The following is a 13,330-nucleotide window of genomic DNA, read 5'->3' as shown; positions in this document are numbered from 1 at the left end:
TTTTAAAATGAAACTTTCAAAGTGATCAATAAATAAATTAAATTGTGACTTTATATTTTTAATAAATATTTTAGTAATTATTCTGACTAATATACCACTGTAAGTAACAGTCAAAATGGTACACAGTAGATTCGGCGTAATAAAATATGTTTTTCAAATACAGGTTAAAGTGTTTTCATTAAAATAGCCCAATAGAAATGAGCCTGAGTTCCTGCAGCACCCAATGGCAACACGCTTTACAGCAGCACGCATGACGGAAGTCGTCACTGTCCGTCAATAGCAACAATTATGACGCTTGGGAAATTTGTTAGCGCTGTGTGTTAATTTTATGATATCGTTAAACACATAGCTGTCGTAATAATACGCTAGGTTAGTGTGCAGTCAGTTTGCACTGGAAATCCGTCCATCAGTCTGAATATCCATCAGAGTCGCCGGAAATTACTTTTACTGGCTTAAAGAAATCACATCCGACCTGTGCATCATCATGAGAATGGATCGGCGAGTATTAGTGATATAACAGCACACTCTCAACGCCGGAGAAGTTCTTTAGCGGGGACCGACAGTTGTTAACGGGAACGCAATATAGGTACTGCTTTACAAAACATGTCTGGCTGGCTCTTGATTTATTTGTATTCGTTTCCAGGGCCTTCGAAAGTCTGGCATGCATGAGGAGCCTGTTCATTGACATCATTATGCATACGACCTATAACGTTACATAAAAAACAGTTTTGAAGTAAGAATATTTTCTTTGATGGATTATATACGAAAGGTGGTCTAGTAAAATGTTTTTAACTTGTGTGAGGATATTTCCGACGAAACCTGTTCATTTTCATTCATTCATGTGATTCCGGACACATTATTATTCTAGCTAGTGTTTTAATAATAAAGCACGATTTATGTGTATTAATTGAAATGTGTATGCACGTATAGACAGTTCAGTACAATTTTGGTATAGTTCGAAGCTTCTGGGAATTGTATGCATATGCAAATACCATGGTATATTAATTTTAATAATCCAGTACCATGTTATGTATCAAAGTAATGAGTGTCTTGTAAGTAACATGATGTTGAAATATACTAATCATTCAGTGCCATGATATTATTATCTGAGACCTTACATTTTGTAAATAACATGGTACAATATATGCAATACCGGTCTTACATGATAAGACTGGTAAGACCAAAGAATGGACACAACCGTAATATTAAATGTACCATGTGTAATTCATGTTCTGACATGATTTAATCGGTTGCTGATCTGATGTATTCTCTCTCATCAGTCCCTTTAAAAGATGTTGTCCAATCCTCCGGCTGAGCAGAAAGGTACAGAGCAGGTGCCTGCGTCTGCGGCTGGTCCATGCCACCGTGCTGCTCTTTCTCCACTGTATCAGGAACAGCTGGCCATCGGATGCAGAGAAACCAGCAGTGGAGAGACTGAATCTGGTGACAAAACACGACCCTCAGACTTTGAGAAGGGCTTGAAGGAAGTTCATCTGGAAAATGAAGGAGCTCTGAGACAGATGACGTTTGATCCAAAAAGTAGTAACTTTGGAGTCAATCCTAGTTCGACTTGCCTGCACATGTGTAGTAATAAGCAAGGTAATGTTGAATATACAATTTTCAGTTTGGTTTTACTAAAGCAAATCAAATTTCCCCTTGCTACCTGAAAAGAAACACTTATGTTCATATGTATTTTGTTTTTCTATTAAAAAAATTCTATAAAAATTAAAAGCAATCTAGTATGCAATAGTTAATTTCCTTATTGTGCTATGTACTGTATCACATTATCATAAAACGCCTCATAGTGGGTGTTTTATACACCAAATAAAAACATTAGAATAATAAATGTATACCTACACTACCGTTCAAACCTTTTAGGCCAATAAGATTTTTAAATGTTTTTGAAATAAATCTCTTATGCTCAAATTTATGCATTTTATTTGATTAAAAAATACAGTAAAAGCGGCAATATTTTAAAATATTAATACAATTTAAAATAAAATGTCTACTTTAATGAATTTTAAAGTGTAATTTATTCCTGTGATGGCAAAGCTGAATTTTCAGCAGCCATTACTTCAGTCTTCAGGGTCATGATCCTTCAGAAATCATTCTGATATGCTGATTTGGTGCCCAAGAAACATTTATTTTATTTATTTTTTATTTTTTTACAATGTTGAAAATATGCTCAGGATTATTTGAATAAAAAGTTCAAATAAATAAACAGAAAGTTAAAGAACAGTATTTATTGGATCAATTTTGATCAATTTAATGTATCCTTGCTGAATAAAAGTATTAGTTTCACATAAAGAAAAAAAAATCTAACCTAACCCCAGACTTTTGAATGGTAGAATATAGCAAATATTTAGGTAATATGCCATGATGATAGTTATTGAGTTACTATAGTTAGAGGCCACACTTTATTGTTAGACATTGCTTTGATTAATATAAAAACTAACATTGCAAAATAATAATATAATAATATATAATACAGAATATAACATAATATATGTATATAAATAAAAAAATAGAATATAAAATAGAATAACAGCACAGAAAGGTCTTTCAAGTCTTCTATAGTTTGCTGCCTTTTAGCCTTATTTTATGAAATTTCGAATCTTTTTAAGGCTTTTTTGGTCTGCACAGGAGTAGCTTTAGAAGTGTGCACACGTTTTCCTAAAAGGAACATTGCAGATATATTGTAAAACAATTGGTTCCAAATAGAATCAAAACAATGTTTTGGTAAATGTTATGAAGCACATCTTTTGATCAACATCTCCTTTGCAGAGGCCAAGTTTAGGGATCAACGATGGACCTCTGCCACCTTCAATTCATCTCCTCCAGCTGGACCATCCGGAGAGCAGCTTGGAGGTCTGGAACGATTTCTTATGTCCCATCAAACTGAGATGAAGTGTCTGCTGACTGATACCTTTGGATCTCTGACCCAGCGTCTTGAGGCAGTGGAGAGGAGGATGGACCAGCTGTGTTCACAAAGCAGTGCACATACTTGCAGTTTAGCTCAGCTGCACAGTAAAGTTGGCCAGCTGGGAAGAGACTTGTCCTTTGGCTGTCCAATTACTCCAAGTGATTCATCAGCTTGCAGCCGTGGTAAATGTTCATGTTAGCATAGTCATATAAATTAATTATGTAATTTGAAACTAATTTCATATATCCCATCCCAAATGCTGTGATGAGCATAATATTCTTTCCTGTGTTGATGTATTTCCCATTGTAGCATGAAGGTGCAGTGGAAAAAAACATGTCCCTTTTTAATAGCTAACATTATGTAGTTTATATTAAAGCCACAAACCATGATTTGCTATTGCTTGCTATAGTCAGGTCATATAAGGAGGAGAGGATGTTCTCTGTCCGAAAAGCAATTTATTGGGCAGTAGTACATTTTGAAGAGAAATTCTTCCAGGTGTTTGCTAAAAGATAATTTAGTCAACTTTTAGGAGTTCTTAGTCAACGTTTAGAATGTAAGTGACCTCAAATCTAAGCAAAGACAGATTCAATTTTGATTTGATTTATTATTTTGTGCTTGCAGGAGTGGATGCAGAAGTGCCAAAAGACTACAAAGGAATTAACTCAAATATCTCTTCTCCTGAAACTAAGAAGCACTCTGTGTGTTCTTGGGCAATGTCAACTCCTTTCCAGCCCAGCCAAAGTCCTGATCATAAGTCCGAGGATCTAAGCTGTCAAGGTCTAAGTGGAAATTATAGCAGCTCCAGTTCATCATGTGGAATTCTCAGAACATGCCGTTCAGGACAAAAAGACAGTTGTTTGCAGGGTAACTACTCGCCCGTTTCTGATTTTGAAGACCCGGAGATGGAACTGGAAGCTGAGAAGGACAGAGTCGTGTTAAACTTATTGGTCGATTCTGTGCTTAGCAGCTCAGATGACAATGGCAGCCGGGGACTTCCTTGTATTCAAGAAGTACTGTCCTCTGCTAGTGTGGGGAATAATAAAACTGGTCAGGAAGGAGAAGACACCTTGAATAATCAGTGTTTACATGTTCCTGAAAATCCTCGGGTGCCTTCCGTTCAGTTTCTCAGATCTTCAGCTCCTAGTGGCTTAAAGTCAAACACAAATACAGATCATCATTGTTCATTTTCAAAAGCAGTGAACTCAAAGCCCTCTGGGAAACCAGCGGCATTGACAGATTCCTCTAAAGACGAGTGTGAAAAAATCCAGCAGCAGTCCTTTAGTCAGATTACCTTCCCTTTCTCCACTAAGCCGCTAGGAGCACAACCCAACTCTGATAAATCCAAGGGTTGTTCAGTTCTCTTTCAGACTTCTAATAAGAAAGAAGCAGCGATCTTGGACAAGATCAAAATTAATGGTCTTTTTCACTCTACTACTACCTCATTGAGTAATATTACTTCAGTCTTGGATCACGTCCATACGTCAAGGGATGTAGCTGAATTGACAGAGACAAATGCTGGAGATTCTGACGAGAACACAAAGATAGGTAATAAGGGACAAAGCTTTGATTGTCAGTACTCAAATATATCATACTCAAAGGAAAGCCCTCTTCAAGGGTCATCAATCCTGCCACACTGTGAACTTGCTTTGCCGAAACAATTGGTAAAAGGTGTAGGTGACCAAAAATCACTAGGTTCGCTTTTGACATTTTCTCAAGCACACTCCAGTTCGCATCACTCGGGCCAAAGAAATGGGTCCTCCAAACCATTTTTAGACAGCGATACTAACAAACTGTTGAATCAGCTCTCAGATACCGCCTATCGCTTGGTATCCAGAAGCTGTTCCTCAAGCAACTTGGACAGATGGACTGGTGCAACCAGCAGGACTGGATCCAAACTCAAACACTGTGGTGGAAAGAAACATCACCTTCCTGGATTTCCCGCTCTTAAAGATGGAGAAACCCTTTCTTTGTCCTTCTTTGAGCAGGCAGGAGGGATGTCCAAACATTGGCAGCCGATTCTTGAGGACTTGATACTTCCTGTCTCTCCTCGATTGACTGGTACACTAGCTTGTCCTTCAGATGCTTTACCTATCCACCTGGATAAAGACTCTGCAGGTTGTCCTAGCTTATCTCAACTTTTTCGCCCCACCAGTCCGCCTTTGTCTACTTTTAGCAAAGGGAGCTTCTCTGGGGCAGGTGTTAGTACCGTCCTGGCTTTATCTTCTCCAGCTTCCTTCAGACTGTGGTTTCGACACAGGCGAATCAACTTTCCTCTTATGCAGTTGTCACGTCCTAGTATCCATACGGTTGTGAGTCAGATTTTGGGGAGGAGCAAATGTCATCCTTTTCGACCTCTGGTTGACTTCACAGCCCCACCAGGCATAGACAACGATCACCAGTAAGTTGAAGCTGTTGAAGTTAAAACTTTGTTTTGCATGTTTTGATTGCAAGGAAGTTTGATTTACATAATCAGAGGTGAATGTCAGTTTTTACCTGCATGCTGCTTGCACTTACAATTCAACCCATTTTGATCTACATCTTTTCATCGATAGCTATATACGCCGATCCAGTCAAGAAGCTACACCCAGCAGGAAAAGAGCTTCAGCACGGTGGGCACATCCCCCTGCATCTTTCACATTTTTGCCAATCTATTCAATGAAAAAAATAAGTTTAATCAGTCTTTGCTAACCAGTTCAGGTTGAAGGTGAAGTGCATAATTTTAGTGCAACTAGCAACACAAAATCAAGTGGCTGAAAAGCTTTCCAAACCTTTGGAAATCTACAGTGGCCAGGCATCATCTTGTTTCCTTGAAACTCATTTTGTGGCATTTGAGGGTTTTCTGTGTTTGGAATGCAAGCATCGTTATTATTATTATTACTTTAACTACACTTACAGATATCAAACTTTGCATTTTTGCTGCATACATGAATGACAAGCTTGTGCAACTTGCTGTGTTTGAGCTATGCTGTTACTTTTCTAAGCGACTGAGTGTACGATTTTCAGGTATAAAAAAAAAAAAAGTTTGTTGAAGAAGTGACCAAGCCAGGATATCATAGAGACCTGAGTGTGGATTCTTTTGGGGTGGGCCAATAAGAAACCACCCACAACACCCTGGCAACCACCCAGAACACATTACACCTTAACCAAATGTGATAAAATTTCTAGTGACAGTTTGTCTGTCCACACCAGTTGCGACATACCTACAAGATATGCAAATTCAATCACAAATCACAACCAATCAGAAGAGCATGTGGGCGGGCTCTGTCCCTGCAACTGCACTGCTCTCACACTTCCAATGAAATAGTTGTTTCTTTTGTTATTTTCCTTTATTATTTCCTTTCCAAGATCTGAGGTAAATTATTCATTGTCTCTTTAATTTTGGCTGTTGAAGTCAAATAAAACCTTTTTTTAAACAAAACACAGTAAATACCTGAGGTGTCACTCGTGATAGAAACTGTTCCAAAAATAGAATCTCCTGTCGCTCGTGTATCGCTGACATGGCTGGTTACGCCAAAAACTTTTATTAACATGGAAAATACATTATTCATGTTGCGGCATTGCATCATAAAACGTAAACAAAAATTTTCGTTTTTCTATTCAGTTTGATACTGCTAGTGGTGCAGAAATTACTCACTTCACCTTAAAGGTCCCATGACATGCTGCTTTTTGGATGCTTTTATATAGGCCTAAGTGGTCCCTAGTACTGTATCTGAAGTCTCTTTCCCGAAATTCAGCCTTGGTGCAGAATTTCAGCCACTACGAGCCAGTCCCACAATGAGCTTTCCTTAGGACGTGCCATTTCTGTGTCTGCAGCTTTAAATGCTAATGAGGAGGAGAGAGGCGGGGCAACTGCCATGCTTCGCTCGTTTGCAAGCCATGATGTCTCTCGAGGAAAAAAAAATATTGGGCTCGCCTCGCACGGTAGTAGCTCATTTTCTCATGGGCGGGCCAAATTCTCTGGGCGGGCAAAGCAGAGAAAGGGGAGGTAACCTTTCCCCGTATGACGACATAAAGGGAAGATTCCAGATTGGGCCATCTGAGCTTTCATTTTCTCAAAGGCAAAGCAGGATACCCAGGGCTCGGTTTACACCTATCGCCATTTCTAGCCACTGGGGGACCATAGGCAGGCTAGGGGAACTCATATTAATGTTAAAAAATCTCATAAAGTGAAATTTTCATGCCATGGGACCTTTAAAGCAGTGGTCTACATAATAAAATAGGAATGTAGCAATAAAATCAATCTTTCTTTTCTGATATTCTCATTCGTGATTGTTGTCAGATTTGAAGCATGAAGGCAATCCAATTTTACAATCCACAGCTATCTACACTTCTAAGCTGATCATTTAATCATGTAGATGTTGACTGATGTTATATTACCAATCACCTGGTGTTCTCTAAAATGCTTGCTGCTTTCACTGTGTGTAGGAAAGCCACCTCATCCCTATCAGTGTGTCATCTGTCAAAAAATCGTCTCGCACCAGAAAGGAGCCTAGATCACCCCTCTCGGCACAGCATCAGCCCCAAATCGGTGCGATTGGATGGATCCCCCACTGAATCTGTTCCTAGTTATGCTATTGCCAGTGCAAATGTCAAATACCCTGGTTTGCATAATCGGGGCACATCTACTGAAATTAAGCAGGTATTACAGTATTTCATCTCTTCTAGCATTTGAACTAATAGTTTTGAAAGAAGGAAGAATTCAAGTAGAAGGAAGAATGCAAGTAGAAATATCTGGATCTTCAGACATTGCTGAACTGAAGGATTTTGCATTCTGGTTATGTTTCCTCAACCCTAGACATTCATTTTTCTTGTAGGTGGAACTCTATGACACTAATAGTGAAGCTCAAGGAGGTCAACGTTCCAAAAGGGTCTCTCAAATTCGTATTCGTAAGACTGTTCCCAAACCAGATAACAACCTTACTCCAATGGGACTCCCCAAACCAAAGAGGTGAGCATTCAACTCCTCTAGTCTTCATAATAAATAATGATGTGGAATCGTAGAACTGGTTTAGGATTTGTAAAAAAAAAATGTAAATTTTAAGTTTGCTACAGTTCTTTTAATTGCAGTAAAATTTTAAAGGGGTCAAGAACTGAGAAACCAAAATTCCCTTGCTCTTTTGACAATTAAGAGGTCATTGTACTATAAAAACATCCTGTGAGTTTCAGAACTCAAAACTTTCTTGTTAGTCTAAAAACAGCTTATATTGAAGCCAGTCTGCCAAAATGACAGGTTGTGGAATGTACAACTCTATGATGTAATAGTGTGGATAAGCACCGCATCTGCAGAGGAAGATCAACGCCTGCTTCTACATCACTGCCTGTTTAGCCCCGCCCAACAATTTGCGCATGTACTGTAAAAAATGAGATGCAAACGCAGGTCCACGCTGAAACCAAACGATAAAGATGGTTTCGAAGACAAGACGCTGTGTAGTGCCAAGTTGTGGAAAAACATTTTTGCATTGCCTTCCTTCTGATCCCAACATTAGGAAAGAGTGGATGAACTTTATTTTTAAAGAAGTTTCAGAACGCGTCAGTAAGAACTCGGTCCTTTGTTCACTTCATTTTACCGCGGATTCGTTTACAAACGGCATAATTTGATGCGGGATTTTAAGAAAGATTGAAAATAAAAGATGATGCTCTGTGTTGATTTAATTTGCTTGGTAACAGCCCAAACGTCTTATTATTCTAATTCCCCGTAATGTAAGAATTTGACTCAAAAGATAATGGACACTTTTAGAAAAAATGGCTTTATAAAGGTAAAAATGCCCATAAAATGCAAAAATCAGTTTAAACTTATTGGAAAAGATTAATTTCTATCAGTATGAACTGACCACCACACAGAATATGAAGAATATTAAAAACATTAGGAGTCAGCTGTCTTCGGCAGTCCTTAAGGTACCAGCACAATAACACACTCAGCAAAATATCGTCTAATTATCGTTATCGATAAAATCCCATAAAATATCGAGATATAATTTTTTTGTCAATATCGCACACCCCTAGCTGTGCCGACTATATTGGATCCGACAGTAATGTCGCAAGACTCACAATACACAAGTGTGAGTAACTGTTTTTATTACGTGGTCACTATTGCTTGATTGTTTGATATGTATGAGTATTATGCGTTTTTAACCTAAATCACAGCAGCATCCATCTGTGAAACATACACAACGGTTAGCCAATCATAGCAGTGGGCGTTTACTTCCAAGTCTACAATCCGTCACGCCTATTCAAACAGAGTGTACAGATGAGGGGGTTTAAAAACAGGACATAAAATAGCCTATTACCTCAAATTATGATGTTTTTTGATGTAAAAATCTTGATAACATTATAAGTGAACCTCAGAGAACAGTACAAAATTGGTGCTGTCAAAATTAGCGTGTTAACGCAGGCGATTAATTTTGCGGTCACACTAGACTTTCCGTTCCATTGACTTCCATCCATACGCATGCGAATGCGGCAGACCGATGTTGTGCCGAATTCTGCACCCCTGCCAGATTATGCATCCCTTCATTGAAATCGCTATCTGATTGCCTAATCCCAACCCCTCCCCCACACCTACTCCTAAACTACCAATACTAGGGGATGCATGCATAATCTGGCAGGGTGCAGAATTTGGCACTACTGGCACTACTAGGATACGCTGTATCCTGCGAAATAAACTACGTGCATGCAGTGTCGTGGTCAGTTAAGTCATGAAGTTACCAAAAAGGCGATTAAAGCTGCCTTAAAACTGTGCATGCATGTAATATATTATATATGAGCAGGGTTGGGAGGGTTACTTTTAAAATGTATTCCGTTAGTTACAGTTACAAATTACTTCATTAAAAAAGTATTCAGTAATGTAATTCAAGTACCACAATATAAAATTAATGTAATCTGATTACTTTTGGATTACTTCAAGTTACATATGTAAATAAAGTAAAAAAATCAATATCTAAGTACTTTTAACTATGACATTAAAATTAAAACTAATAAAAACTATAGTAAGAACTATTTGAAACTATTAAAAATTGTGTCTTGTTTCACCATCCAGATATTACAGCCCATATGTATTTTTATATAAAAAGCTATGCAGACATCTAGTGGCTATACAGTTTAGTATTACAGTTATTTATTTTTATTTTATTTTTATTTCTTTAACACGTACAAGTAAAAATAAATATAGTTTTACACAACATTAAAAAATTTACACCATATACATATTAGTCTATTTTAAAATAAGCCTACATGTCGAAATGCATGTGAAATGCTATGATCTTTCTTTATTTCATTGACTGATCCATTTTACTCTAGAAAACTTACACACAACTGCAGTCATGCACACCATGGAATTTTAAATCACTAACAAACACTAAATTTGAGCTAACATGATGAATTCCGTGCTAGTCGTACCTGCAATTGTTCAAGTTGTTTGAGTAGCCTTTGTTAAACAAGAGTCTTCATGCATAGCTTACACTGTACAACTATGTTATTTCCTTTATCCTTTTTGAAGAAAAAATAACTGAAATTGAAAAACGTTTTTCCCAGCAGGAAGCATCGTAATTAACTGTAGCAGCGTCTCATCCCGCGTTTGAGGAGAATAATTGTAGATGGGTGTTATTTGCGCACGCACCAGCAGGTGGCTCACGTGAGTCAACATGAGTGTCAACAGAACAAGGAACTACTGTATGATGAAGCAGCGCTAAATATAGCGTTATGATGTCAAAAAACTCATTTATTTAATTTTAAATGAAACAAATGTAATCCTGATAGTATTCCCACTTTTTACAAAATGTAACCTGAATACTTTGTTTTTTGATGTAACTGTAACGGATTACAGTTACTAGATTTTTGTATCCTGATTACGTAACGCTGTTACAAGTATTCCGTTACTCCCCTGTATATGAGTTACATTAAGAACTTGTCTCTGAAATGGTTTTCAGAACTGTCCTGGAGCAGCACAGCACTGTCTCCCTCATCTAACACACTCGATTCAACTCGTCAGCTCATTAGTAGAGACTTTAAGACCTGAAGTGGGTCAGAAAAGATAAAGAGAGTTGAGAGAAAATACGATGCGTGTCAGATCCTCATCACATTGAGCAGCGGAAGCTCTTAAAGAAATAACAGCCAAAACAACATAATAACCCCGCTGCTGAGATGACTGTTAATCAAAGAAAAAAAGAGGAATTCAATAACATTTATAGCTTTAAGGATTCATCTGTATTTAGTTTAGTATTTAGTGTTTGATAACTTTATTCAATTTCTGTATATTTCTGCTGCGGGGCACAGGTAGCTAAATATGACATTTATTATAATGGGTTTATGTGAAGATTGTTTTAAGTTCACTTAAATTAGAAGTTATTTTTAAAGTATAATAAATGTTAAAATTGATAGCTCTTAATTATAATGTAATGTTGAATGGCTATAGTCAATGGTTAAATATTGGGGGGAATTTTTGTTATTAATTGGTATCAGCGATACTGGCCTTCAGTCATAAAAAAAGATGCCATTAAACAAATATTACAAATATTCTATCTTTATGTTGTTTGTACATTAATTTGAAGATTGAATGTGAAATTATTGCAATTTAAAAGTATATTCAAAAACTTTAATGTTAGGTGGGATTAATTGCAATTAATTTCAGAAAAAATGTGCGATGAATTAGTTACATTTTTTTAATCGATTGACAGCACAATTTCAAAATAAAAAAACAAAGGCAGTTCATGACTCCTTTGATATATATTTTTTTAATTCAGAGGAACCATATTTTTCATAACACAAGAAGCCAATGCAAAACAGGTCTTTAGGAAATTTAATGGCTAAATTAAAAGTGCTTAAAATTGTGATACTTACAACATTGGTTAAAACATTGATTATCATAAATATTCTGTTTTGCATCCAATAAGGCTGAAGAAAAAGGAATTCAGTTTGGAGGAGATTTATACCAACAAGAATTACAAGTCTCCAACCCCTAACAGGTTTGTTTTTGCAACTTTTATTTATAATCGTGTTATCCTGGAAATCATTCTGCTGTTTCTGCTTTTCATTCACACAGAAGCCTGGAGACGATATTCGAAGAACCGAAAGAGAAGAACGGCTCTTTGGTATGCATCGGTCATCAGAAACGAAAGCGAGTTCTAGACTTCCCAGATTTCACACTGCCTCGGAAACGCAAGGCTAAAACTAACCTGGGTCCACTGCGTGTGAAGGGGCCACGAGGAAGGGCTCGTAGGGCAAGACAGGACGATGTTGACCTTGATGTATTGCTAATCGAGAAGCTCACAGAACTGGAAGACTACTTTTCTCGCCAAGGCCTGGAGGTTTAAGCTCTGTTTTTCACAAATCTATTCTTAGTTCTTGTGAACAATTGATCAGTTACCAAAAATTTAGTTTTTAATCTTTTTGCCTAATCAAGGAAAGAATTTGCGCTTCACACGCCATTGTTTACCGAACGTTTAGCAATAGAGTGAAAAAACATTTTCTTGTAGCATTTACAGTTGAGACTTAAAGCGTGTGAAGCGGACTGACACGAAAGACATTTGAGCTCTGTATGTGTGTGTTTGTGTGTGCGCAAATAATATAAGCACATTATAGTAAACCTCCACCTGAGCACTTTCTGACTCCTCACAATGTGACTGCTGCAACCTAGTTGTGTTTTTCTTGCATTTGAAACGCATTGCTAACTAACACGTTCCTATCTGTCATTTTCTGATGAAAAGATTAGTGTGGGAAAAATAATTACTGATCCATTGATCTAAGCCCTTCAAGGTCTCTGAAGCAAGGAGGTGCTCATCCTTGACTACTAATGATCTATGAAATTGTCAGCTTAGATTTTATCATTACAGTTCCATTTTTTCCATCAGGACTAGTATATGTATTTACAGCTTTATGAATAAAAATACTAAGGGATTTGCGGCCAAAAACAAGACTACGAAAAACTATTTTAAGTTTTTCCTTTTCTTTTAAATAAATCCTTTAAGGTACAGTGCGTGGTTTGATCACTATATTCTTACGATGTGATATATTTATTCACTCTTCATGTCATTCCAAACCTGTATGACTTCCTTCTTCAGAGTGCAAAAAGATAAAAATGTCCATACAATGAAAGTAAACGGAACCCAGCATTGTTCTGAACCCTGTTATTTGGACAAAAACAGTTGCAACATACTTCAAAATGTCTTCTTTTGTGTTCCACAGAAGAAATAAAGCCATGCAGGTTTGGAATGAGATGAGTGTGAGTAAAGAATGACAGAAACTCAGTTTTATAAAAAATCCCTTAAGTTATTTAATTTATATAGCCAAGACTACATTCTGAGACCTCGAACACGGGATAGATAAGCCATTGGGTTGTGTTTGAGAAAAATGGGAGAAAAACCACTTTTCTTTTGTTGGATGTGAAATTGCTTTTATTCATCACAAACTTTT

The 13,330-nt window shown here is 37.2% G+C and overlaps 1 protein-coding gene across 2 annotated transcripts; it reads left to right on the top strand.

The window, feature by feature from the left end:
• The first annotated feature begins 265 nt into the window (after positions 1 to 265).
• Positions 266 to 13,112, top strand: LOC107691736 (uncharacterized). Of its 2 annotated transcripts, none has more exons than XM_016490533.1 (9): positions 266 to 586; positions 1,281 to 1,599; positions 2,785 to 3,105; positions 3,545 to 5,321; positions 5,476 to 5,532; positions 7,349 to 7,562; positions 7,738 to 7,871; positions 11,812 to 11,883; positions 11,961 to 13,112. In XM_016490533.1, exons 2-9 carry the CDS (start codon positions 1,293 to 1,295, stop codon positions 12,229 to 12,231), a joined length of 3,153 nt encoding a protein of 1,050 aa, XP_016346019.1. In that variant the 5' UTR covers positions 266 to 586; positions 1,281 to 1,292; the 3' UTR covers positions 12,232 to 13,112. The 2 variants fall into 2 exon arrangements, with proteins under 2 accessions (XP_016346019.1, XP_016346020.1); XM_016490534.1 differs by lacking the exon at positions 266 to 586 and adding an exon at positions 686 to 733.
• Positions 13,113 to 13,330: the final 218 nt, after the last annotated feature.

The sequence above is a fragment of the Sinocyclocheilus anshuiensis genome, unplaced genomic scaffold (genome assembly GCF_001515605.1).
Source record: "Sinocyclocheilus anshuiensis isolate Anshui unplaced genomic scaffold, SAMN03320099.WGS_v1.1 scaffold246, whole genome shotgun sequence".
Taxonomy (NCBI): domain Eukaryota; kingdom Metazoa; phylum Chordata; class Actinopteri; order Cypriniformes; family Cyprinidae; genus Sinocyclocheilus; species Sinocyclocheilus anshuiensis.
The sequence above is the reverse complement of the archived record's forward strand: the minus strand, read 5'-3'. Positions and strand labels throughout refer to the sequence as shown.

Bases quoted from the DNA above. Each gene is read 5' to 3' on its own strand.
- LOC107691736 (XM_016490533.1), top strand. From the start codon at position 1,293: ATGTTGTCCAATCCTCCGGCTGAGCAGAAAGGTACAGAGCAGGTGCCT. The intron at 5,322-5,475 runs GTAAGTTGAAGC...TTTCATCGATAG, and splicing joins GGCATAGACAACGATCACCA to CTATATACGCCGATCCAGTC. The intron at 7,872-11,811 runs GTGAGCATTCAA...GCATCCAATAAG, and splicing joins GGACTCCCCAAACCAAAGAG to GCTGAAGAAAAAGGAATTCA.